The sequence below is a fragment of the Bubalus kerabau genome, chromosome 5, assembly GCF_029407905.1.
Source record: "Bubalus kerabau isolate K-KA32 ecotype Philippines breed swamp buffalo chromosome 5, PCC_UOA_SB_1v2, whole genome shotgun sequence".
NCBI classification, from domain to species: domain Eukaryota; kingdom Metazoa; phylum Chordata; class Mammalia; order Artiodactyla; family Bovidae; genus Bubalus; species Bubalus kerabau.
Genome location: NC_073628.1, coordinates 131,260,291 through 131,274,476, shown reverse-complemented (window position 1 = coordinate 131,274,476; position 14,186 = coordinate 131,260,291). Strand labels below are relative to the sequence as shown.

The following is a 14,186-nucleotide window of genomic DNA, read 5'->3' as shown; positions in this document are numbered from 1 at the left end:
TTAACTTGCTATTTACTTTTTCAGATTTCTTCTAATTTATTAATAAGATAATTTTCTTTAAAAATACAGATTTGCTGAGTTTCTCACAATTTCTTTTTAATATATTAAAAATGTTTTCTAATTTCCATTGTGAGTTATTCTTTGCCATATTAAAAATCTGTAAGAATTAATTAGATCAAGTTTGTTAACTGTGTTATATAGATCTTCTATAGCATCATTCACTGTTTTCTACTTTTTCTCTCTGCTGAGGTTGATGCATTAAAACCTCCCATAGTGATTAGATATTGGGCTTCCCTGGTGCCTCAGCAGGTAAACAATCCGCCTGCAACGCAGGAGACCTGAGTTCAATGTCTAGGTTGGGAAGATCCCTGGGAGAACAGAAAGGCTACCCACTCCAGTATTCTGGCCTGGAGAATTCCATGGACTGTATAGGCCATGGGGTTGCGAAGAGTCGGATACGACTGAGTGACTTTCACTTTCTTTCCATTTTCATAGTGATTATAAATTTTCTTTATTTCTCCTTTTCATTCTGACAATTTTCACTTTTATATTCTGAAGCAATGTTCTTATGTTCATAGAAATTCAGAATAGTTACATCGTGCTGTTGGTTTGATCCCAATATATTTTCAAAAAATCCTCTTTTGTCTTCAGCAAGGCATCGTAACTTAAAAGACTACTTTGCTATATCAGTTACTTATCACATACATTGCCGGTGGAAATTCAAAATAGTGTAGGAACTTTGAAAAACATTTTTGAAATGTCTTATAAATTTAAACATACATTTACCATATGACCCAGCAATCCCACACCTAGGCATTTCCCCCAAGAGAAATGAAATCATAACGCTCATACAAAAAATTTCTTGAAAAAGAAAACAACTTCATTCATAATGACCAACACTGGAAAGAGCTAAATGTTCATCAACTGGTAAATAAATTTTAATATATCATATGCTGGACCACTACTCAGCAAATTACTGATCAACAGAACAACATGAAGGAATCTCCAGAGTATTATGCTAAGTGAAAGAAGCCAGACCAAAGACTACATGCTGCCTGATTCCATTTTTTTTTTAATTTTATTTTATTTTTAAACTTTACATAACTGTATTAGTTTTGCCAAATATCAAAATGAATCTGCCACAGGTATGACGTTCTAGAGAAGGAGCAATTATATCACTGGACACAGTTCAGTGGTCACTGGGGAACGGAACTGGTGAAGGGCCTTAACACAGAGGATCATAAAGAAATATTCATGGACATATTCTGTATCATGAGTGTGCTTCTAGTTACTAATCGTATGCATTTGCCACTTAAAAGTGGTGAGTTTTCTCATACTTTATGTAAATTATACCTCAATAAATCAGACCCACCCCAAATCCTAAAATAATACAGAAAGGAATAAATCACCATAAACTTTCAAGAGCCAGGACAGAGGCTGAGGGGGTAGACAGCCATAAATACACATACACACTGGAAGCTGGACTACAGGGGGTGAGAAGTAGTAGACTTAGGAAGCCAAAGAGAGCTGACACCAAACCAGAAGTGGGAGAGCCCTAGAACCAGCTGATGCCACAGAATCCCCGACAGGTTCAGGAATTACACGTGTCATGTACTTCTGAAATGATCATGCAAGTGGAGCTGAGAAAAGGAAGCTTGTTTGGGAAACTGGTTGAGAGCAGTTAGATGCTCTTGTTCTCTCTCTCACCCTAGGAAACTGCATGTGTTTCCCCCACGAAGGCAGATTCAGAGGCACGGGTGATGTGGGTGGGGCTGAATCTGGTTTGTGGAAGAATTAAGTGGGTGTCTATGCAGAATTCTGAGACACCCCCCAGCCTCATTTTCAATTCATTTCTAACAATGCCAGGAGCCAGATGTATACTCCTAGCAGGAAAGGGAATTATTTCCCTTGACAAGCCTTAGTGAAAATACTTTCAGATACTGATGTAGAATGTCACCTATTGAAATGACCCAGCTGGACCACTCTAGAATAAATCCTAATAAGCCGTAAACCCTAGCACATAAAGAAAGATCTTTCAAACAGCTTTAATAAGAACTACTATATGGAATGTACGTAAGCATATAGGGCATGCATACGTGCTCGGTAGAGAGTTATTTTTTAATTATACTTTAAATTATACTTCAATTATACTCTAAAAAACAATGATAAATAGTGTTTTTGAATCTATTAATCAGCTTAAGAAACAATAGTACTCCCTTCTTATATATGAACAGATTGCATGAGATTTTCAGACATTTGAGGAAAATCTCCAACTAAGATCAAACACAGAGACAAAAACACACATTGTTTTAAAGAAATGTAACTTGGAAGAGGCAAAGACAGTGTAGGGAGATAAGCAAAATTTATGTAAACTTGAGAATTATTATTTTCAAAGAGTCAGGATATAGCTGCCGTGAAATGAGTAGAAGGGTTATAAAAATAAACTTCCAGAAAACAAGAAATTAAAAATGTGAGTTTTAGACATTTAAAAATTCAGCTGAGTGATTGAAAGTTGGGAAGAATCTCCCCCACCTCACCCCCACAAAAGAATTTTGCCAAGAGATTGGAAAGAGGAGGTAGAAGAAAAAGGGAACTAGAGGAACAGTCAAGGAGGAATTTCAAAATGAGACACCAGAGAAAACGGGGAGGACATGAGGGGTCAAGGAGAAGAGGAGGACGGAGCTTAAAGTTATGTCAGGATATGCAGAATTCCAAGCGATCATGTGAGTAGCTAAAACCGAAGAATAAAGCCTAGCCTATTATTTTAAAACATACAAATGAAAACTACAAGAAATATCTAGAAGAGTTTCAAGTAGTTGCTTCCAGGGAGTGCATGCTGAGAGTGAGAAGCTGGAATTGAAGGGGAGGTGGTAAGAAGTGTATTGTTGTCCCCCTTATAACCCTTAGTGATTTTTAAAGTGTGGCTGAATAAATGTAATAAAAATATTTCTCAAAGCCAAACAGGAAGGGTTATAACATAGACGCACACACACTCATTGGCCTTCTTACCTGTGCACTCTGAGTTCTGTGTTCTGTGCTGGTGCAGGACCAGATGGTCCGTCAAGCACATCCCTTTGCTGGGTCTTCTCTGGGGGTCACGTTGTCATTGGCAGCATTTGCTGCCTGGGTTTATGGGTGTGCCCTGGGTGAGATGCAAATAGGCCCTCTTAGAAATGCAGCCTCTGTGTGTGTGTGTGTGTGTGTGTGTGTGTGTGTGTGAGATATCAGTCTCTCAGTCATGTCTGACTCTCCACGACCCCATGGACTGTATCTCACCAGGCTCCTTGGTCCATGGGATTCTCTAGGCAAGAATACTGGAGTGGGTTGCCACTTCCTCCTCCACGAGATCTTCCCTACCCAGGGATCGAACCCAAATCTCCTGCATTGGCAGCCGGGTTCTTTACCAATGAGCCACCTAGGAAGCCCACAGACTGTGACCTAAGCCTTGTGTTTTTTTTTTTTTTAAGATTTTTTAATGTGGACCATTTCTAAAGTCTTTATTGAACTTGTTACAATATTGCTTCTGTTTTATAGTTTTTGGTTTTCTGACCACAAGGCATGTGGGATCTTGGCTCCCTGGCCAGTGGTTGAACCCATACCTCCTGTATTGGAAGAAGAAATTTTAACCACTGGACCTCCTGTATTGGAAGGCAAAGTCTTAACCACTAGCCTATGCTATGCTATGCTAAGTCACTTCAGTTGTGTCCGACTCTGTGAGACCCTAGAGACGGCAGCCTACCAGGCTCCCCCGTCCCTGGGATTCTCCAGGCAAGAACATTGGAGTGGGTTGCCATTTCCTTCTCCAATGCATGAAAGTGAAAAGGGAAAGTGAAGTCGCTCGGTCGTGTCTGACTCCTAGCGACCCCATGGACTGCAGCCTACCAGGCTCCTCCATCCATGGGATTTTCCAGGCAAGAGTACTAGAGTGGGGTGCCATTGCCTTCTCCGAACCACTAGCCTAGGCATTATTAATTGATGCTTCACCTGACTCTACTAAACAAGCAAAGAGCATAGCCTGTCAAAAAGAAAATAATTTTTTTCAAATATAGAAAGGAACTGCAATTTACTGCCTTATTAAAAACAACAAATTAAATAGCCAACTAAGAAAATAAAAGCGGAATATGCAGAGACCAATGATGGGAGTGTCACGATATAAGGGTTATGATTATTCTACTTTTGTACACCTGAATTGAAAAAGAATCTATCGTGTATACGTTACTTCAGTGTACCATGTACACTGTGTGTACACTCAGTGAACAATAGAATAATTCTCATAATAATACCTTTAGAACAAGAGTGAAATGGACATACACAGAAAAACTTTGCAGGAGGAGGATGTTCCCAAGCTTCACGTGAGCCTTGGTCACCACGTGAAAACCTTACTGCATGTGAAGTGTCATGGCTATCCTCAGACCACTTTAGAGGCTGCCCAGCTGTTTTCTTGCAGTAAAGTTTGCCATCTACTGGATATTGTAAGAAGTTCCAGAATAATGGGGTTCGGACTTTTCCTTTTTTCTTAAGTGCAGCAGAACTCCAAGGAAGATGCCATGAGCAATCCCAACACACAAAACTGCAGTGAGGAGCAGCTCAGTGTGAGGAAGGGAGGAGACCTCCAGCCCAGCCACTCAGCCCCCAGCCTTTCTGGGGACACCTGCGGGGAGCCCAAGGGGCCGAAGAGCAATCTGAAATCGCTGTTCAGGAAGAAATAAAAAGTAACTTGACCGGTTTTAAAGACTATAAGCACACAAACATTAGTATTTACTTATGTGTGGGTATTTCTATTTTCTAATAATTTGATTTATTTGGAAAACAGCCATATTGGTAATTTAGCTTAGTTATAAGAATATATTTATTTGGAGCAATGACATACCACAAAGTGATTTCAGGGAAAAGCATTTTAACATCTCTAAGATTACTCTGCATGTGTGCATGCTAAGTCGCTTCAGTCGTGTCCAACTCTGCGACCCTATGGACTATAGCCCGCCAGGCTCCTCTATCTATGGGATTCTCCAGGCAAGAATACTGAAGTGGGTTGCCATGCCCTCCTCCATGGGATCTTCCCAATTTATTCCTTTGTCCTTGATGGCTTTAATACACTTATCTCTGAAACAGAAATGTAATTCTCAGATTTAAAAATTATCAGTCAAAAATCTAAACATTTTATCAACTTTTTATTAGCAATGTTTTTGGCAGTGTTTAGACTGGCCGACCATAGTAGATGAGCCAGTGTGTGTGTGTGTGTGTGTCTGACCATAGTAGATGAACCAGTGTGTGTGTGTGTGTGTGTGTGTGTGTGTGTATTGGACAACAAGCAAAGCCTGTGAAATGAGACACGCTCTGTCGGGCCTGGCTCTGGTACGCATAGCCTCTGTTTCCTCAGCTACAGAGAAGGAGAAACAGTAGAATCCACTTCTTAGGGTTTTTGTGATAACTAAAGTCACTAGATTTAAATGCTTGGCAGACATACAGTAAATGGTCAGTAAATGTTAGCTCTTATTGTTATATAAGGTGCTTAGAGATTGTTTGGGAAAAAGTTACTGGGTTAATAGAAAATGGAGCAATAATAAGCAAAAAGTGTCATTTACTAACACAGTGTCACTGCAGGAGCTTTGAGGAAACTTAACAGAGACCCTGCAGAGAAGGCGATGGCACCCCACTCCAGTACTCTTGCTTGGAAAATCCCATGGACGGAGGAGCCTGGTAGGCTGCAGTCCATGGGGTCGCTAAGAGTTGGACACGACTGAGCGACTTCGCTTTCATGCATTGGAGAAGGAAATGGCAACCCACTCCAGCGTCCTTTCCTGGAGAATCCCACGGACGGCGGAGCCTGGTGAGCTGCTGTCTATGGGGTCACACAGAGTCAGACACCACTGAAGCGACTTAGCAGCAGCAACAGAGACCCAGAGAAGGAAATGGCAACCCACTCCAGTACTCTTGCCTGGAAAATTCCATGGATGGAGGAACCTGGTAGGCTACAGTCTTTGGGGTCACAAAGAGTAGGACACGACTGAGTGACTTCACTTTCTTTCTTTCTATAGTTCCTTTTGGAGAAGGAAATGGCAACCCACTCCAGTGTTCTTGCCTGGACAATCCCATGCCCGGGGGCCTGGGGGGCTACAGTCTATGGGGTTGCAAAGAGTCGGACACAACTAAGCAACTAACATACACACAACAGGGACCCAAGTGCACACTTACACAGCGAGACTACCAATGGGCTGATCCAATGCGCAAAGACACTTTTCCCATAAAGTACATGACGTATATGCAACACTACGTATAAAGTAGATAACTAATGAGACCAGACACTCAATGCTCTGTGGTGACCTAAATGGGAAGGAAATCCAAACAAGAGAATATATATATATATATATATATAGAGAGAGAGAGAGAGAGAGAGAGAAAGAGAGAGAGAGAGAGAGAGAGATGATTTACTTCACTATACAGCAGAAAATAACACACGTTGTGAAAAACTACACTCCAATAAAAATTAAATAAAGTACCTGGACGCGGTCAGGATCAAACCGAGATGAATGAGGTTTAACTGAGAAAATAACCTGCTCTCACACAAGAACATCTTCACTATCTCACTGTATATTTCGAGTGCCATTTAAATTTGGGGCTCAGAGAAATGCCTTGCAAATTGAGAGCTGTGATGAGGGTTTTCTGTTCAGAGGATCTGCTATGTGTTCCCAGTGCCTATTTATGCCCAACAAATGCTCAGTGAGTATTCTGTAAATTTTCATAGTCAAAGCCAAGATCCTACTGTAAAGATGTCCCTTCCTGTATAAACTCGGCATGTGTACAAGTCCACCTGCATTTATTTGTAGGGGTAACAACTGACCCTTGTTTCTCTGTTTTTTATTTAAAGGCCCTCTTATTACAGTTCTTCTTGCTCTTTTCCTAGGATTTCCTAACTGAACTCCCCCCATTAGCACTCTCATTTTTGAGTTGAGTCCTCATTTTCATTTACTCTAAGAATCGAGTCTGTTAGCAGAAGGGAAGGAAGGAAGGTAGGAGGGACTAGTGTTATTGCTCATATCCGGGTTAAATCAGCAGTCCAAAATAGGCCTCACCTTTAAGGAGGGCATTCACCTGCACTCCCACAATTACACACAAAGTGTCCTCTGCTCACTGCCCTGCGGCAAGTACTTCACTGCGCTTTCTCCTCAAGCCACTGAGACCTGGCCGGGGCCCGGGGAAAGTGCTGCCTGGGATGGGAGTAAGGGCATGCCAGCTGCGGACAGTCGCTTCTTTAACACGCTAAGGGACAGGCTTTGCTGCTGCTGCTGCTGTTCAGTCCCCAAGTCATGTCCGACCCTTTGCAACTCCATGGATGGCAGCACTCCAGGCCTCCCTTTAAAGACACAGGCACAGGCTTTAAAGATATATTATTTCTACTTTTCATGTACATTTAACCTAATTTCACCTAAATAAAAATGAAAGATGAATTGAGGAATTGTGAACATAAGTTCAATTTTCCCAGCAACATCTACTGAATAGTTTCTGATACCCTGTCATGTCAAAGATCTTTTCTTAAGAAGAATAAGTAAGCATTTGTTAGTGAATTTCTTTCATTTGTACTTTTGTTTTTACTAAAATAAAAACAAAGTCTACTATCTTTATAGAGACATTTTGCTTATATCCTTGGTATTTTTAGAAGTTAATATAGATTTCTATATTAAACCAGATCTCAAAAGCCACTGTTGATTTCTACAATTGGAACAACCATTGACTTGATAAAGAGGACTTAATTCAGCTAATGCTGGGAAAGACTGAAGGCAAGAAGAGAAGGGGATGACAGAGGATGAGATGGTTGGATGGAATGAGTTTGAGCAAGCTCCAGGAGTTGGTGATGGACAGGGAAGCCTGGCGTGCTGCAGTCCATGGGGTGGCAAAGAGTCAGATATGACTGAGCAACCGAACTGAACTCAGCTGTCAAAGGAAAACATTTTTATTCAGATTTTATTGTCTCTTCCTTATTCAGAAATATGGTAAGTTGGATGGACCCTGTCATTTTGGTGACCCATCTAACAATTTCAATCATGTTGCTGTGGTTTAGCCACTCAGTCCTGTCTGACTCTTGCAACCCCATGGACTGTAGCCCACCAGGCTCCTCTGTCCATGGGATTCTCCAGGTAAGAATACTGGAGTGGGTTGCCATTTCCTTCCCCAGGGGATCTTCCCTACCCAGGGATCGAACCCCTGTCTCCTGCATTGTAGTCAGGTTCTCTACTGCTGAGCCACCAGGGGAGCTCATTTTAATAATAGTTTGTATTTCAAATAGCAAATATTTGGGATTTGGGGGTTTCAAATTATCCACAATAACTTGCCTTTAGAATGAAATAGGTTATAAACAATGCTAAAGATAGAAGGGAAATTTCCAGATCAAAGAATTCCGCATCAGGGAAGGGGCTGGTTGAATTTTCTTGAGCCTGGCTTTCTGCAGAGACTGAACTTTAATTCCAGGGTTGGGACTGCGGTGGGGGGTGGGGAAGGGATGTGGCAGGAGATGCATCTTTATTCAGGAAGTAGCCAAAATGGCCCACACGTGGTGGGTAATCAATAGGAATGTTGAATAATGGATGAATGAGCAAGAAAACCTGGATTCCCGTTTAAGCCTGGCTGTGAAGCTCTCACTCTCACCTCTTTTGATAAAATCAAGTGGAGCAAATCATAGGGTAAATTGCTCACTTTGATATACATGATGAGAGGATCACACGGGACAGTTCAAGAAGTAGATGGGCCCTTTAAGATGTTTCTTTTCTCTGCATTCCTGTGGCCTCTAAAAAACTAGGCATTAACTCTCTCCTACTTAGCTATCTCTATAGACAGGTTTTAAATTCTAAATTGAGGCAAATTGACTGTAATGGCAAGAGTACAATTGTGTGGTAAGACAGACAGAGGTTTAAATTTTGGTTCTGCTGTTACCCATACCTGTGGTCCTAGAATGCGTGTCATTAGTCCTGTCTCTCCTCATTTCTGAGGGAGACACAGACCTGCAGAGCAAGGGCTTTGGAACCTGGGTTTAAATCCTGACGCTGCCACTTACAGACAGTATGAGTTGTGTTAAGACACTTAACACCTCTGTGCCTTAGCTCTCATTTTTATAAAAGTGATGCCCACCCCATAATTTTATTGGCAGTATTTAGTTAATACACATAAAATGCCCAGCAGTGCTTGTAAGAGCGAAGAGTGTTGTCCGCCAATTCATATTGTTGTTATTATCATGAGAGGTAAAAAGGATAAAATGCATAAAGTTCTTTATAAAAATTATAATAAAGTAATTATCTAATCAGTATTGTTTGTTTTTCCTTTCAATGCAGAGTTCAAAGCATAGATGCCTTGGTCCCCTTCTACTGACAAGCAGAGTGCCACCACATGGCGAGTGCCTGGTAAGTGCTTGCACGCTTAATAAATGAATCAGTGCAAGGAAAATGAGAGTGTGTGTCTACCCTGGAAAGAGTTGTTAGTTTCTGAGTTCTGGGAAGTACAAGTGTACTGTCATCACACAGCCCTGAGAACCTTTCCTTGCGATCAGGAGGGAGCCAGCCCACCAACTGCAAACTTAGCACCCTTAGCTCATGGGCAAACTCTGCAGCACGACTTCCCTGCTGAGCAGACTGCACTAGAGCTTGAGGGTGTCACCTGCATCTCACCTGCTCTAGAGTGTCCATGGACTCATCAAGGACTTTTCCCACAAAGATATTTTCAATCCCTTGGGTATGGGTGCCATCTTGCTAGGTGCCTTTTATATACAATTTCCGATCGTTAACATTGGCACACGTGAGATCGGGGCCTGCTTCTCCAAAGCTTTCTTTTACTCTCAAAGCTTCCCCGTGAGAACAGAAGCCTCCGGGTCCTCATCTACACAACCTACCATCCAGAAACACCTGAGCACAGGTCTGGATGGGGTCAGGGTGAGGGACCAATGGATCACACATGCTAACCCCAGAGAAGGGGCCCTGCCCTTTGTCATCCTTAAACATAACTAAAGAATGAAACTGTGAAGGTCGTTTTTACTAAGTGTCAATCACTGATGATTGCAATGAGAATCTAATTATGTCCCTTTGACATTAAAATCATCTAAAGCTAATCAGGCCTGGGCACTCTGACCTTATTATAATCCAGGTACACTTTAATAAGGATAGGCTTGTAAATGACCCCTTTTATTTAAAGGAATACTTACATTTTACTAGGTCCTTGCCTCTAGCGAATTGAAATTCCACAGTAAAGCTAAAAATGTTCTAAATGAAGAGAAAAATAAAAGTTATTTTTTCCCCACTCCTTCAATTCAGTTCAGTAGCTCAGTTGTGTCTGACTCTTTGTGACCCCATGAACCGCAGCACGCCAGGCCTCTCTGTCCATCACCAACTCCCGGAGTTTACCCAAACCCATGTCCATCGAGTCGGTGATGCCATCCAGCCATCTCATCCTCTGTCGTCCCTTTCTCTTCCTGCCCTCAATCTTTCCCAGCATCAGGGTCTTTTCAAATGAGTTAGCTCTTCACATCAGGTGGCTAAAATATTGGAGTTCCAGCTTACCACTATTTTCTGTTATTTTCTGTTACCACTATTATGTCTGTTGATCAACAGAGATCAGATCAGATCAGTCGCTCAGTCATGTCTGACTCTTTGTGACCCCATGAATCGAAGCACGCCAGGCCTCCCTGTCCATCACCAACTCCTGGAGTTCACTCAGACTCACGTCCATCGAGTCAGTGATGCCATCCAGCCATCTCATCCTCTGTCGTCCCCTTCTCCTCCTGCCCCCAATCCCTCCCAGCATCAGAGTCTTTTCCAATGAGTCAACTCTTCACATGAGGTGGCCAAAGTACTGGAGTTTCAGCTTGAGCATCATTCCTTCCAAAGAAATCCCAGGGCTGATCTCCTTCAGAATGGACTGGTTGGATGTCCTTGCAGTCCAAGGGACTCTCAAGAGTCTTCTCCAACACCGCAGTTCACAAGCATCAATTCTTTGGCGCTCAGCCTTCTTCACAGTCCAACTCTCACATCCATACATGACCACAGGAAAAACCATAGCCTTGTTGGCAAAGTAATGTCTCTGCTTTTGAATATGCTATCTAGGTTGGTCATAACTTTCCTTCCAAGGAGTAAGCGTCTTTTAATTTCATGGCTGCAGTCACCATCTGCAGTGATTTTGGAGCCCCCAAAAATAAAGTCTGACACTGTTTCCCCATCTAATTCCCATGAAGTGATGGGAACAGATGCCATGATCTTCGTTTTCTGAATGTTGAGCTTTAAGCCAACTTTTTCACTCTCCACTTTCACTTTCATCAAGAGGCTTTTTAGTTCCTCTTCACTTTCTGCCATAAGGGTGGTGTCAACAGACGTAATCTCTATATTAATTATAAAACCATCCTGCAGAATCATTTAGCTACATGGCTACTCTTGTTCTAAAATGATACCTGAAAGTTTTATTATTTTCCACTAGATTTTTATCAGATTTTAAAGTAATTATGTTATACAGAAGTAAGGTTAAAGAAAAAAATAAAGAAAATTGGTAAAATAAGTGAAAGCAGACTTTCAAATTTTAGCTCATTCTGCTGTACCCAAAATAGTATAGACAATGTAAGAATGAAAAAAAATTAGGATAAACTAGTGTTTCAGTTTTATTATTGATATTACCAAAATGCCTCCAATACCTGGGTTCCTAGGGATAAATATCTCATTAATTCCTACACAAAAAATACGGGGTTGGAGGTATCATAGCTATTTTATAAGTAGGGAATTGAGATTCAAGGATGTTCAATAAATTCTCCAAAGTTATGCAGCTAATATGTGTTCGATTACGATGCCAAAAAGAGTTTAAACATTTATTTGAAAAAATTCAAATAAAAACTGAATCATAAAAAAGAAGTACCGAAGAAGTGTCTAGACCAGCATTCCTACACTTTGTCGCTCATCTAAACCACAAGGATCTCATGAACTTGTGGACTTTCTGAGTCAGCATTTCTAGTGAGCTCCCAGGGGTGCTGATGCTGAGGGTCCAGACCACACTTTAAATACCAGGCCTCTCTCCCTGCCTTGTCTAACAGAGGTATGAAGTGGGTGGGCCACATATGTAACGTTAAGTCTTCTAGTGAAAAATATAATTTAAATTATAACTGAGAGGTAAAAATAAGCAGGCACAATTAACTTTAATAATATATTATGCTTAACCACATATAAGTAAAACTATCATTCCAATATGTAATTAGGGTTAAAAATTAACGAGATATTTACATCTCTTTTCATACTAAGTTGTTGAAATCCTACATGCACTCTACACTGAGTGCATCACAGCCCTAGCTAGCAACAGTTTAAGTGCTCAGAGCCACATGTGACTTGGGCTACTATGTTGAATAGTGGAGATCTCAATGGTTTTCTCATGCTGCTGCTGCTAAGTCGCTTCAGTCACATCTGACTCTGTGCGACCCCAGAGACGGCAGCTCACGAGGCCCCACCATCCCTGGGATTCTCCAGGCAAGAACACTGGAGTGGGTTGCCATTTCCTTCTCCAATGCATGAAAGTGAAAAGTGAAAGTGAAATTGCCCAGTCGTGTCCGACTCTTAGCGACCCCATGGACTGCAGCCTACCAGGCTCCTTCATCCATGGGATTTTCCAAGCAAGAGTACTGGAGTGTGTTGCCATTGCCTTCTCCGGGTTTTCTCATAATTTTGTACAAAGAACTAATGTCTAGAAAAATTACATTTGGTTATGAGTAAGACACTCATCTTCTAGTATTTAAGTTATCTTCTTTTATGGCATGATGATAGTACTAGGCATAATATAGTATTGTGTGTGTGTGCTCGGTCATGTTTGATTCTTTGCAACCCCATGGACTATATATAGCCCACCAGGCTCCTCTGTCCACAGAATTTTCCAGGCAAGAACTTTGGAGTGGGTTGCCATTTCCTCCTCGAGATCTAGTACTAGGCATGAATAAAGATGCTTCAAGGTACTTTCTAAGAGCTTATGTATTACAATGTATATTCAAATTGTGCACATCCTTAGAAGCCTATGTTCCCATGAATCATTCCCAGATCTTTGCGTCCTTGTTGATCTCCTGGCCTGTGCCGGCACAGAACTGATCACTGTTAAGACATCACACTTACTTATGTTGTTCCTGAATTGTTCTGTTTCACAAATGGTGACTTGTCTCCCCAGTTAGCAAAGGAACTCTTTAAGTTCAGGAAACAGAACATTCCCCACTTCAGTCTGTCTGTACACAGGTTCTGTATGTTCAGCAGCGATCCCACTTGGAACCCTAGCTCCTGAATGGTGCAGTAAGTACATGCTGCTGGCTTTGCTGATTGATAGGTCTTCCCCAGGGGAAATTTGTCTTGCTCACTTTAAGGCTCACCGCACTTGGACAGAGAGAATGATTTTCTAGTCTGGTCACTGCAGATCGTTAGCCAGATTTGGGGAAAACCCAGGTTACTGTGGTTACTCGATAACTTGGAAACAATGGTGAATACATTTCATTTTCTTTTTATCCAGCTAAAAGCCCCGTGACACCGAGTGCAGTGAATACAATGCCCTTGTGCCTTTGGTCTGGGCAAGATTCTGGTGGCCTGCTGCCCAGGGTGCCCTGGCACCCGCTGTTCTAGCAGGCCCCAGTGCACTCAGACCTGCCCCAGCTCCCCGGCACACCTGTGACACACATGGACCATGGGTCTCCATCTCCCAGGACCCATCTGGCAAACTCTACCCCCGAAGGCCGTGGCGAGTGCTCACGGGATGAAGGCTGAGCCTTCCTTGCTGAGTACAGAACATCGGGAAAACGAGAGAAAACTAGAGGGAGACGCGTGGTTGCTGATGTTCTTCTGAAAGTTGAAAGAGAATGTCTCATATTTGAATTGGCAGTGTAACTGAATAGAAAATAATGAAAGTCTAAGGCTAGTTCTACTGTGGAAATGACACAGAAGGGAGCTTCATGAGCAGACACAAGACGCCGTACTGTAGGAAGGCATGGCTGTACCTTTGCACTTAAAGTATTGTGGAGGTGGGTGGGTGGATAGGAAAAGAAGGATGAACTCAAGCAAATAATTAATTCCTAACAAATTAAGTAAATTAATATTTTGCATAGTAATAGAAAACATTTTACTTGATATAAATTAGGTTTTTAAGTAAATCCCATGTATTATTCATCATTGCATATACCACCCATTTCCAACATAGACTCA

General features: G+C 41.8%; 1 protein-coding gene across 1 annotated transcript in view; it reads right to left on the bottom strand.

The window, feature by feature from the left end:
- The window catches only part of CRB1 (crumbs cell polarity complex component 1), a 222,340-nt gene that overhangs the window by 159,719 nt on the left and 48,435 nt on the right, over positions 1–14,186 (bottom strand). The window contains exon 2 of the mRNA XM_055583137.1: positions 10,187–10,244. Within this exon, the coding sequence (XP_055439112.1) occupies positions 10,187–10,244 (58 nt within the window). The remainder of the gene's footprint in view (positions 1–10,186; positions 10,245–14,186) is intronic.